This window comes from Typha latifolia, chromosome 4, assembly GCF_019914945.1.
Source record: "Typha latifolia isolate L0001 chromosome 4, TyphaL0001v2, whole genome shotgun sequence".
Taxonomy (NCBI): Eukaryota; Viridiplantae; Streptophyta; class Magnoliopsida; order Poales; family Typhaceae; genus Typha; species Typha latifolia.
The window spans coordinates 12177939-12191672 of NC_133089.1; the positions used below are offsets into that span (position 1 = coordinate 12177939).

General features: G+C 35.6%; 2 protein-coding genes across 4 annotated transcripts; one reads left to right on the forward strand and one right to left on the reverse strand.

Annotated features, from left to right (window-relative positions):
• Window positions 1–6493: 6493 nt before the first annotated feature.
• Window positions 6494–10693, reverse strand: LOC140787507 (uncharacterized). 2 transcript variants are annotated; one of them, XM_073136462.1, is made up of 4 exons: window positions 10454–10672; window positions 10118–10298; window positions 9527–9590; window positions 6494–7221 (listed from the first exon to the last, which is right to left on the reverse strand). In XM_073136462.1, exons 2-4 carry the CDS (start codon window positions 10285–10287, stop codon window positions 6745–6747), a joined length of 711 nt encoding a protein of 236 aa, XP_072992563.1. In that variant the 5' UTR covers window positions 10288–10298; window positions 10454–10672; the 3' UTR covers window positions 6494–6744. The 2 variants fall into 2 exon arrangements, with proteins under 2 accessions (XP_072992563.1, XP_072992562.1); XM_073136461.1 differs by having other exon boundaries at window positions 10118–10693.
• Window positions 10694–11311: 618 nt separating this feature from the next.
• LOC140787775 (23 kDa jasmonate-induced protein-like) lies at window positions 11312–13247 on the forward strand. 2 transcript variants are annotated; one of them, XM_073136872.1, is made up of 3 exons: window positions 11312–11463; window positions 12080–12554; window positions 12704–13247. In XM_073136872.1, the coding sequence occupies exons 2-3, from the start codon at window positions 12099–12101 to the stop codon at window positions 12917–12919; spliced, it is 672 nt and encodes a 223-aa protein (XP_072992973.1). In that variant the 5' UTR covers window positions 11312–11463; window positions 12080–12098; the 3' UTR covers window positions 12920–13247. The 2 variants fall into 2 exon arrangements, with proteins under 2 accessions (XP_072992973.1, XP_072992974.1); XM_073136873.1 differs by lacking the exon at window positions 11312–11463 and adding an exon at window positions 11527–11807.
• The last annotated feature ends 487 nt before the right edge of the window (window positions 13248–13734 follow it).

Genomic DNA, 13734 nt, shown 5'->3' on the forward strand with positions numbered 1-13734 from the left:
CATAATTATGGTTTACGCCATGTAGTTTTACTATTTGCAAATCGAGTCCTCTAATTTAGCGAATATGTGTAGAAAATATCCTCGGTTAGATTTAAACTAACATTATCAGAATATTCCGTTAAATAGAGATATTTTATTTTTAAAATGATTAAAATATCCTTAGTATGACTTGGTTGAGGGGACTAATTGAAGACTTCAAACGTGAGAAGGCGTTCGAACGGACTAGTTGAAGACTTCACGTTGGAAGAGCATTTGAACGGAACCTATGGAACGCCATTGGTTGGAACTCAAACCGTCCAAACGATCCAGATCTTGTTCGAATGGTTTTGTTAAATTTGCTCATCTTGGTTCTGGTTAGGCTTTTCTGTAAGCAATCTTTTGGGGGATATAAAAAGGAGATCCTGGAAAAAAAGTTAGGGCACCACTCTAGGCCAGCTAAAGTGATACCAAAAGGAAGAGTGGTGAGCTCTTGGAGGTGCTTGAAATTTTGAAGGCATTATGGTCATTCCATACCAACTTTATCTAAGATTGAAGAAGACGTTTGAGATAGCCTCAAGGGTCAGCAAGGCTTAATTACAATCTTAAGGGTCAACTAGGTTGTGAACCAAGCACAAGAGACGATAAATTGAGAGGAAGTTAAGCAAAACACTATCATGATGATTGTTGTAATTGTAATCTATTTTTAAGTGTTTTTGTAACCACAATATTCAATGCTTAGTTTTACCTCATGAAAGAGGCACGTAGTTTTTTTATCCTTGGTTGACAAGGATTTTTTCACGTTAAATTTATTTTGTTTGTGAATGCTTTGTTCTTATCTTTCTCTCACCGAAGTGTCATTAGTAGTGTTTTTTTGTCTTGCAAGGGAGTTTTTCACATTTTTGCTTTAGAAATTTTTCCTAGAAGTAAAACTGGAATGATACGCCAATTCCTGCCATTTTCTTGTGCTGCCGTATTTGCTTTCCTAATGCGTATCATGGTAAACGAAAAATTACATGATTATGTTTTATTTTGGCATTTCCTTCATTACTTTTGGTTGTCTGTATAAACTTTGAAACTGAATGTTAATGGTCGGTATGTTCTTTAAAACAAGAGATTGCTTCAGTTGTCCTTAACAACGCTTCCCAAGACCCTAATTATTTTTCTCTTGGTAGTGTATATGGAACGTCAATTTGGGAGAGATTTGTGAAACAATTGATGGTCTCTTTAACTTGCTTGCAGCTGAATATAAACAAAGAATTGCTGAAAGGTCATCTTCATGAGTCAAGCTTTTTTTCCCTGAATGCGCATGGGTAGGTAGTAACTGTAACATCAACAACAACAAAGACTGGTCTCATGCTTCTTGTCTATCACTCAAATTCAGCTTAAATAGTTTTTGGCTCGACTTAGGCTGTCCGGCTCGATCCGAATCGACTTATATAAGCTCAATTCAGGTTCGATCTTGCTTGACTCGAGTCGAACTGAGTGGAGTCTAATTTCAGAATAAGGCTCGAAATTAATTTTGAATTGAGCTTGAGCTATGTCAAATTATTGAAGCCGATGGACAGAAATGTAGTAAAAATAAGGCTGGATCCTCTTCAGCAAAAGGGAAAGTAACAATTTCGTTTGATTCTGAGGATGATAAGTACGAACCTGAGGAGAAGTTCTAATTCTTTACATAAGAGACTTGATCAAATTTAGAATCAACTGAGAGATCTGACGCTGTTAATGGTTGGACACATGGATGATGTTCGATCATACTAGGCTGGCTTCGCTCTTAACAGGCTCGACAAAGTTTTATGTTGAATAACGTTCTTAATATTCTAAATCAAAACTTTCCTCCACCTCTTGAATAGTTATTTAATTTGTCAATTTATTCAACAAAAAAAAAGGGGGAAGATAGAGGAGTAGAGAGAGCCTATATGAGTAGAATAATTTTCTTTGAAACTTTGAACTACCTGGTTTGTATAACTGAAGGTTATCTGTGCCTGCATGCTTATTTGTTTTGCACTTGATTAGGATCATGGGTATGTTATGCTTACTTTATCATATTTGTTTTTCATACTTGCTCTTCACGTAGTCTTGGATTGCTTTTTGTTTACTACAGGTATTCTTTAGTAAATCTTATGGAGTTGCTATTTGATTGAATGTAACAATGCAACAGTTAGATATTTTGTCACAAATTATCAATGGAAAAGATTAAAAGGAATTTTATATTGGCAAATGTCTTTTATGTGTATATATCTATGTACTATGAGCATAGATCGGAGAATTTTAAGTTTGAGAGCAACATAAGTCATAGCATTCGAATGCATCGTAGCAAGCGTTCAAATTTACAACAACATAGAAAATGTTGTTCGAATACACCTTGAGCTATTTGAATCTACAAAGGAGATTTTCAAGCATTCAAGCACGGTCTTGCAATCATTCGAAGTTACAGAGTAAGTTTTGTGTAGTCAAATCATTCGAACGGACATCTTTGCATTCGAACAGTATCGAAAATCTTCAGAAATCTACTACTCTGTGAGATTCTTTTATAGATCTATTTTGACTTATCTTGAAAAATATATAAGGTTTAGTATGCCCTAACACTAAGTGTCATCAATGATTAATTTGAAGAGACTTTATTGAAGAAAGAATGACTTCCTTCGACGGAGGTTCTCAATTTCACCGTTGACTAAAGGTTTATCATTTTAAAGAGTTACAAAATAGTAGATTGATCTCAAGGTTTATTGAAATTAGAAACTTTTCACAGGAAGTAGCAAATCATGGGTTCAAGCGAGCAAGATGAGTCAGATAGAGTTGTGGATATTGACAATAGTATATAAATCAATCTTGTAAACTACTAGTGATTCGAGTTTCGATTCATAAGTTTTTACTTGATTTGGGGCTTTTCTATGTAAAAATCTTGCTGTTCGGCTCTGCTTAATTTTATTCATTTATTATTCTAAATAACTATTTACATTAAGCAACATTTTGGAAAGTCATGCCTAGGAGTTTTCTAAGTAAAATTATCTTATTATTTAGGTACTGTGTAGGAATGTTGACCATATCCACGTTGAAAAAAATTGAAACTCACATGAATACTTAGGTATGCTCTTATACTAAATGAAAAGCATAAGAAACGTCTTAAGAGATGAGATGAGATCTATCACACGCTATAAATAATTATATTTGAAAAATAAAGCGTGAAAAAGATGATCGCAAACATAAAAGTTTTTATGTAGAAAAAACCAAAACCGGGTAAAAGACCACGAATCCAAAATCGGATTGAAACCAATCACAAAAACTTATAGCAGTTAACAAAAAGCTTACAGATCACTCGTCGATCCTTAGGACTCAATTTATACTAACCTTGCTCGCTAGACCCCACGACACATTGCTTCCTATGATAGGTTTTCAAACCTTAGTAACCCTTAAGATTGATCCTTCCATCTCAGTGACCCTCAAGATGTAGTTCTTCCAGATTATAGTTATTGAGTTGTTTATGAGAAGTAATTATGAGAGAGGTATGGGTAGTTATAATTGTAGGTAGTTATTACTATTTAAAAATCTATGTTAATATATGTTTGTTTTAGTATGGAATATGGTTGATTATATATGTGAAGTTAATGAGAATTTTAGATAGTTATATGGGAATGGAAAGTTGAGGTAGTGGAGAGAAATTAAGAAGTTAAAAGAATGTTAATTGTAGAAGAGTGAGAGGTGGAGAGAAATAAGAAGTTAAATGACTTAGGGGAGAGATATGTGAAATAAAAATAAAGTTACAAAGTAGTTATAGGAGAGTAAAAGGTGGAGACATATAGAAAGTTAAATGAATTAGTCATAAAAGAGTAAAATGTGAAGAAAATAGGGAGTTATGAAATATTAATAATATAATTTTGATATGTGAATCAATCCTATGCTTCCATGTGGATAAGGAAACATAAATTTAATAATATTAGATATTGATTCAACTAATACAAGCGGTACAATAACAAGATGCCACATAGCATGAAATGTATTATAATAAAATATGTTTACTTATATGAGAGTTTTATTGATACGATCTCCCCTTTGGCTAAGGCTCTGATACCAGCTTGATACGATCTCCCCTTAGGCTAAGGTTCGATCTCTTCCAACTTCCTGATCTGGACTAGATCTGGCATGGAACTTTGAAATAAGATCCCGACATATGCCGCCGTCGGATCGACGTAAACTTTTGGTATGTTGTAGCCCCTGAAAAGATCTTTCCAACAAATCAAGTTTCAGGCGAATCGGATGTGGGGATCTCGAGATATCGTCCGATTAATGGACAAAGGTCAGAGTGGTCTGTTTTGGATCCGTGGATGGAGGCACGTGATCCTAGGTGATAATGGTTGAAGGTGGACCGGCGTTAATGGGGTGGCACCGGTGAAAAGTGGTGGTGGAAAGGTTATGGTTGATGGAAGGGTTAGGGCAAGTGTTGGATAGATTGGAAAAAGGGGGAGAAGAGGGCCACCCCTAAGGGACTAGGGTGATTGGCCGGTCGAGGAAGGTTAGAAGCGGCGTCGCCGGGGATTGAGAGAACGGGAGCGAAGAAGACGAAGGAGGCAAGGCAAAACTCAATCTCAATAATCAATAATGACTTTGGTTGTCATCCACATCCTTTTAGAGGCTAACCAACAACTCAAATTAACCCTAACAATATAATTTTCGCCGATCGCGTTCGAACGCACCGAGTTCGCTCCTCTGGATTTGCGAACGCGATGCAGGCGTTCGAACGTGCGATCGAACGCGCCTGTCGGTATTTGCGAACGCGATGCAGGCGTTCACAGTGCGTTCGAACGCAAAGTGCACTCTCTTCACCCACGTTCACAACCGCGTTCGAACTCATTCCACCCGCGTTCGAACGCGACTTACAGAAAACTTATTTTAATGGAAATTAAACACTAAAACATGAAACAAAAACACTCATAAAGTGAATCTATGCTTGAGACGACATCGGTGAAGTCCAAATCGTATCATTTATATAATTTAAACTCACTTTTATTAGCTCATATGTAAAATACAAGAATATACTCATGTTCGGCTCTTTATAGATAAAAAGATAAATATGTCAATAGTAAAATATAATCTAATAATCATCTAATTGGTCAAGAATGATATTTGACAGCATTATACATCTTTTAAAACAATGCCAAATCAGATTCCAGAAATTACCTCTAAGTTATATATAAAATAATAACAAAAAATATTATGTATTATTCTGAAGACAAATCTAAATAATACTATGTGAAACTATATATATTATATGTGTATATTATAAAATATTATTCAATGAGTAGAATCACCAAAATATCCCTATCTTATGGGTCGTTATATAGGATGTCATTAAAATATTATAAAACTTGACATATTAATATTTTAAGATGATATTTATGTCTCGAAGGTAATTATATAATTATTAAAATTTAGAACCTTATACATATATGTGATAAGAGTTTGTGTATTATAATGCGGATACTATAAGCAAATAACTAATTAACTGAGTATAGTTTTTGAGTAATTATAATTATAATATTTGAGATATGTTATGTGTATGTAGATCATATATTTTATTTTGAACTAGTTGAAATGCTTGTCAACAAATATTAGATAAGCGTTAGAAAAAATTTCCCATGCTAGATTTGAAGTTAGCATTATTGAGGATGAAAATATTTTGTTAATTTTGAAATCTACCTATATTAAAAAGTTGTCTATTTATTTGGAATTAAATGTACAAGCATGGAGATAGACTAATAATATATTGTTGATATGCTTTCAGATGATTTTTTTTTCAGATCATTGATATATTTTTTTCATCAATTCTGGGTTGAAAAGAAAATTTTTTTTCAAAATTTTTGTAATATTTTCAGTAAGATTACTACAAAATATTATCTATTTTTACCTCATACCGCAAGAAGGTTTTATTAGATATCCATGCAGAGATATTTTAAAAAGTGGTGTCAAGGGTAATATTGGTATTTAAAAATAATATTGGGCAAAACACAAAAATATTATAAGATTTATTATCATAAAATATACTTATATAATAATAAATAGAAAATTATTTTTGTGCTTAAAGATTATTTTGGTAAGGGGCATATCACTTTTCTATACCTAGTGTTTTTTTAGTCATATTTTATAATATTATTTATTTGTTTATAGTGAGATATTATACTAATTATTTTGTAAAGATATTCGTTGCTTTGGAAAGTGCAGAGGGGTAAATTTGTAACTATATTTCTTGTTCTTACATAAGCTATTCACTTGGGCAGGTTTACCCAAGTTTTGTTTAATAATTACTACTTAGAAAATTATTCCCTTTATTCTAAAAAATAAAGATCCTTTTGTGTTATGCTTCTCTAGTCTTATTTTTTTATTAATTTATATTTTAAATTTTCAGAAATTTTAAAAAATATTATAATTATTTTTTTAAAAAAGTTAGATCTACTCTTAGAAAAATATACAGCTATAATTAATTTACTTCTACTCCTAGATTATCTTACTCTTACTCTTATAGTCGAAGCCTGAAACATAATTATTTATTCTTCATTGGATGCTTACATTACTCAAATTATAATTTGCCTTAAATATTTATTTGACTTAATTAAACTTATCTTATGGGCTTACATGACTTAATTAGACTTGCCTTAAAGGCTTATATCATAATCAATTAATTAAAATATAGATAGACTCGATCTATTGAGCCCAATATCCTTATGATGTGATCCAATCTGCTTAAGCTCATATCAAAAACCTTATTATCTAAGGTTTTGGAGGATTTTCTTCATATGCAATTTGACGTGCAATAGAAACCCCATCAGGCATGGGTGCCACATAACATACATGCCCATCTGTGCTGAATGTGTCCCTTCCCCCAGAATTAATGAAGAGATCAACCAACCACTTAGCAAATGCTCCAACGAGAAAGGCCCCTATTATGCTAGACACTGTCCCGGCCAGGAGCACAAACATGGTAGATGCCTTAACGCCTTGCAATGCTCCGGTGGTTAAGGCTACAGTGACAACATTTCCGACCAGTGCACCGCCAACGTACGACGCTACCTCCACCACTGCGTCACGAGTTGATGTTGGGAAGCTGTGAGCGACCGAGAAGACGTCCCACACTAGCATACCCGCTTTGTAGAGGAGGACGAGTTTGCCTGTGCCTCGTATGATGGTTTTCATGTCGTCCACTTTGATACTTCCTAAACCTGATATTTGGAGGATTCTATCATACACCTGCATGCATGCATTAATGTGAAAGATACTTGTGAGTTATCTATCAGTGCATATGAATATATTGCAACAGATTTAAAACATAGAAGAGATCAAAACCAAAAACCAAGAATAATAATAATAATCAACATTGAAAACTCTAGATCCAATGCAATAACCAGATTGTTGGTGATCTGCCTACCTAGCATGAAAGCATTCTGGGGGTGTAAATATTAGACTAGGAATGTGGGATTTGATTCTGTCCACAAGGAGTTTGGCTATGATCTTATAGATAGTGTTACATAGGTTGATTGACATGTAGTCAGTGATGTCCGTGAGAACTTCTTTTTCTAGGATGAGCATGATAGTGAACCAATTGAGGGCAGCATCCATGACGCCCATTGCGAAGGCTTGCATGTTACAGACTAGATTTGGAATGATTCGTCCTTAGGATGATTATAAAAATTTAGGAGGAGGTAGCCTCACGAGTTAGGGTTCTAATGGGTTTAGTTTCACCTAAATCAGATGTCGAGATTAAAAGATAAAAATAAAATAGTGGAGATATGTTAGGGAGGGCAGAACGGTAATTTCTGACGTTGTGGCGGTCGTCGGAGGATGGTGGACGGCAAAGGGTGGTGGTGGTCGGCCGTGTAGTAGGATGGCTGCTGGAGGTAGGAGGTGGCTAGGGTTTGGATTCTTATAAGGGATCTATAATTATGATCTACTCTTATGAAGATAAAGACAATCTAGCGGCTAATATAAAAAGAATAAAGACGAAAATAATAACCAGCTAAACTCAGATTTCTCTCAATGACCATTATCAACTCATGTCCACCCTTATTTATAGAAGTAAAATCCCTAGCGGATCGGATCCACATGCAGATTATCCGATTTATTTGAAATTCAAAACAGAAAGATAAAGCTAAGTAACTAATTTGACTCGACTCGACTTGACTCGACTTAACCCATGTGGTCGGATCGTAACATTGCACCTCTCAATGCATATAGCACTCTTCACGATAGGTCAAAGTTTTTGCAAGAATCATGCGTTTATGCCATCCAGACCTAGGGCTCGATCCGAGCCCAGGCTGTTAAGGACTCTACAGGTCTCCTCTTTAGTAGGATAGCGGCAAGAGAGCTGTGATCTTGACAACAGATCCTAGGGACCAAAGTGCCTTAGAAGTTAGAACTAGTGAAGATATGTTTGAAGTAAAATCAAGAACTCCACCTTAATCTTGGCAAGGTCTTAAATCTATTCAGCTAAGAATGGGATTGGAATCTAAAATCTCATCCTCAACGACCTTGTGCTTAACACAGGGATTCATTGCCTGCTGGTAAGACCAATTCTTAATGTCGTGAGTAAGGGCAGTGAGGTTCTGTGAGAGAGGGGCCTGAGGATTATAGGAGCTCTCCTAGTAGTCCTTATAGAACGGGATGAAGGATGATCCACCAATTCTCCATGCGAAAATGCCTTCACCTACCCCCACCAGCAGCATTGGTGCTGAGGAGGATGGGGTTGTGATAATTAGAAATAGCCTCGAGATGTAGCACTTTGACCATAGGGAAATGGTTGCACTAGGTGGAACTAGCTAGGAGATCTTTTGGCCTTATATTTAAAAAACACATTATTTCTAAGAGAATCCATAGAGAATCTTTGAAAAGATATTTATCTTATCTCTAAGAGAGTCCATAGAAAGGATCCATAAGAGATAACCATTTAAGAGCATCATAATCTGATAAGAATTCAACCTACCTTAATATGCTCAAAATAACAACTTCACCTCCATTCCTATCTCTGCCTAGCCCAATCGCTTCTATATCCACTCCGCTACTATCCATTGCACCTCCTCCAATGTCCACAAAGACCTCATCCACGACTCCCCTCAAAAGACCATATGATCTTTCTTTATCAAGCTATTGAGCCGAGCTCAATAGACCTTTCTTGAGCTTGAGAGGAGCAGACTTGAGCGGAGCAGACTTGAGCTGATCTTACCTAACTCATTTTCAGCTCAAGCTAAAATTGAGCTCAGAAAAAATCCTAATCGAGTTGAGGAGAGCTGATCAGCAAGGCCCAGCGCACTCAAGGTTGCTCATTTACCTCAAATATGAGCCAGAAGTTTTAAGAGTGTAAATAATCCAAAATCACCATTCTAGACCTGTAAGCTTAAGCTTTTTAAAAATAAAATTGTTGAGATAGCAACTAACAACCAGTAAACTCAAATTATCTACCTCATCTTTTTAATGCATAGAGATGAAAATGAGGTGATCAACAAATGTCGTACATAAAAAATTATGCAAGACATCAATCCTCAATCATATCACTCATTACCTTTAGCTTTTGTACATCTTCCAGCTCCTCAAACGCTCCTTTAAATCCCAGCTCTACCTGGTAACTGGACAATTCGTGCATCGTTCAGACATCATATTCATAATTTAATATTTGAAACCATGATGAGTATAGAACGTAATCCTAGCCTCTTAAACATTGAATAATTCTTTGGTTTAGTTATATTTAGTACAAATCCAAAGTCTCTTGAACTTTTATTTGTATCATGATCAGTTAACCTCCTTGTAATTGTAATATATGTGCAACCATTATTTCTTCCATCTAAAATTAACGGTGCAAATAATTGACTATTAAAACTGTGAAACTTTTGATCTATTATGCTTTTTTAGTTGGAATATTTGCAAATATCAAAACTAAAGTGATTGAGATGAAGAAAAATCCATGTGCTTAGAGCAATATTTGCTAATTTTGATCTATGTGCTTTTTCTTGGTATAACAAAACTAAAGCATATGATAAAGTACTGAGAGAGAGAAATATGCAAATATCTAGCTAGGTTAGAGACAATGTCCAATCTAACTTCAACATAACAAAACCAAGATGAAAACAGAAGATCTATGGACTGGAGTACATACCTCTCCACTAGCTCATGAAACTCCATGCCGGTGCTCTTGACCCATGTAGAGTAATCGTGTGACAAGCTACTTTTATACATCTTAGTAAACTTCAACATAGCGTCGCCGCACTTGGCTGCTTCGATTCCCAGACGTTCGACGTCGTCGTTGTTCCAAGCTGTTGGCCTCATCTCATCCAGATCTTTAATAAGAGATTGGATGTGTTCATTGATCTTTTCTAAATATTTCATTCGTACAAGGTAGTTTGGTACAATTTGGAGTGCATTATTTACGCAGTAGACAATGTAAGAATTGATGTTATCAGCAATAAGAGCCTTAACTTTATCATCCTGATACCTGCGTTTCACTTCAGAGCCAGCATCCAAGAGACCCAACACGGCTTCGTAGTTAGACCTACTATCCGCGAGGTAATTGGCGCGCTCATTTTCGGACCCAAATTTGATGGAGTATATGGCATCTTCTTCTGTGCGGTAAATAATAAGAGCAAGCTTGCGAAGCTGGCCATCGTTGAGAATAACAATTCTATCCATTTGACTATAACAGGTGTGCATGTGTAATGAGGAAGAGGAACATCCCATGGTTATTTATAAGCAGAGATCCATCTATGTTGGTGCATCACGCCATGCGTATAAAAAAAAATCAATTGGCATGTATTTATGGACAGAAAATAAGAACCACACATTAATTCTGCATGTGGATCACGCCATGCATAGAAAAAAATATATCAATTAGCATGCATTTGTGGACAGAAATTAAGAACCATACATTCTTCATGTGGATCACGCCATGTTGTTAGGTAGATAGAGAAACTAGCATTTATGTTATCTTAGGTTGAGAAGGTCCCTTTGGCTAAGTATAAATGCGATGACTCATCAACCTTGAATAGTAGTATGTGATGTCTTTGTTTTGTCTTTAATTGCTAAAGTTTAGTACGTTCACAAATGAATGCCTCCATCAAACACTGTTTTATTTTGTCTTGTTTGCTCAAGTTAGGTATGTGATGGCTCTTAAGCGAAAAAAGTCTACAAACTGTCCCCATAGCATGTGGATGATCCTGAATGATCCTTTCATCTACTACTTACAATTATTTAATTTTGTCGGGAAAATTTATATTTAACACCCTTTCTTTTGAACTAATTTATAATTTACACAATATTTTTTTACTATTTATAAATTCGGCACTATGTTTTAACAATTATGTGCATAAAATAATTTTGATTAGATTTACACTAACACTAGCTAACACTTTCTGGACAGATGGCATAGAACTTGAGGCCCGAAATGTTCTATATATAGATGTGTTAGCAAAGCCATGCTTTTGAAAGATTGAGGAGAACTCTTGTGAGGTATTGTTTTATCTCCTTAGAGCAATATTTGCTAGAGATCTCTTTCGATTTTCTCCTATCACATCTCTTTGATTTTATTTTCACTTCTTTCTTTTTCTATCTAGTCTTTCGTTTTATATATAGTCTTTCACCCTTTCTTCGACCATCTTATATTTAATTATCCTACCATCGTTTCTTTATTCTTATTAGTTTTCATCATACAGTTTCACTTTGTAGTACAAAACTTGGGAGATCTTTGCTTCTCCTTCTCTCTGCAAAGCCCCTATGACGGAGATCTTTGCAATCTTTGCTCGCAAGGAAGTATTCTTATATAACTATTATAAATATGCACTGCTTATGATGAGGTGCAATAACTATTAGCCTTTTCATGGCCTTTAGATTATTATATATGAGTGCTTCTTTAATCTAATAAATTAGAAACATATATTCTTGTGTAATAGTTGCTTCTATTCACTTGCATGCATGATCTTATTACTGATGTATATATATATATATATGCCTATCTAAATTATTCGGTTTCAAACAATTATAAAAAGTTATATAATTTGTCAGCTTTAGCGAAGTTATGTAACAATAATAACTTATAATCAACACTCATATTTATTTGCCTTTGTAGGAATTGATATATAGAATCGATGGCATACAACGTATTTGGAAACCCTATCACCACCAAAACATTGGAAAGAATGAGCGAGTACATTGGAAAGCCGATAACACGCAAAGACAGGGCTAAAGTTGCTCTCGATATGAAGAATGCAGAGAATAAGGATGTGAATGCTCGTCAATTCGTGGAGCAGCTAAAACAGAGGTATGGCAATGGAGTCGCCACGCTATGCGTTATTTACAATGCCACTGGGGACCCTCTAACGTATATCACGAGCCATGATTATTTTGGCCACATTTGGTACTCCCCATACCCATACCAGATAGAGAATGGCCAGTGGGGTGCGTTTCTACATGGAAAAGTTGCCGGAGCAGCATCCGGCTCAAATGCAGCTGTAGTGTACCGCGGCATGAACCAAGCAGGGGATGACTGTGACTGGATGCTGGCTTGGTCCAACCCGTGGAATAGAATAAAGTTTTCATGCAAAGTAAGTACTGTTCGTACTCATGAAAAGGCCAAACTCTAATATTTTATAACTATTAAGGCATGCAAAACAATACAATCAAGGCCGAGTGAGAGAATCTGCAAAACCATTTACAGAACTGATGATCTATTAATTGTTCGTGTATGTTGCAGGCGTACACCGAGATCCGCGAAGCTGACCACTTTGACAACACCGTTTGGGGTGCAATTAGTGATAAGATGGAGAGATCTGGCATCCACTACAAAGATGTCTGGAACGGGTGTTGGTCAGCTGCGTCGATTGGTGATAACACCACCGCTGTATACGAGGCGATAATGACTCTAGACGATGTTGCAAAATTTGCTCCAAACTACGAAACAACGGGTTAGGTCGGGTCTAACCCGCGTCACATCATGAGGATAATAAGCTCAAAGGATTGAGTATATTTGTCTTTTATTTATGATGTGAGCCCTAGCAAATAAGTCTATAAGATAAGTCTAGTTAAATCAAATAAGCTTATAAGGCAAGTCCAATTAAATCATGTGAGTCAATAAGTCTAGTTAAGTCAAATAAGCCTATAAGGTAAGTCTAATTATGTCATGTAAGCCTTTAAAGCTAATCCTAGTTCAAGTTGTGTAAGTCTTTATGGCTAGTTCTAGTATGACTCATTGTACCTGATCAATATATATAGAGGAGATACACTCCTTTGTTTAATCATCCAAGCATTGAAAAATTATTCTGTTTAGTTAATTTATTATTATCATATTTATCGTTTTATCGTAGCTGTCAGATGGTCTTTATTTTTATAGGAGTAGATATTTACTATAGAACCCTTCCAAACTTCTAAACCCTAGCCACCATCTTCCTCCACGCACCACCTACCTTATGGTCGTCAACTACCACCTTTAGTCATCCGTCACCCTCCGACGACCGTCGCAATGTTAGGTAATTATCAATTTATCCAATTCTAATCTTCCTCCATTGTTTTATTTTTATCTTTTCACTTCAACCTCAGAATCATGTGAAAACTAAAACCATTGGATTCGTAACTAATGAAGAGTACAACCCATAAAAATATTATAATTTTCTGACAATCTAGATCCGAGGCCCATAACACACAAGGCCTAGGATCGACACTTGGCTCTAATGCCACTATTACGAGCTAGATACGAACACGTGGGTTAAGTCAGATTATTTAGTTAGA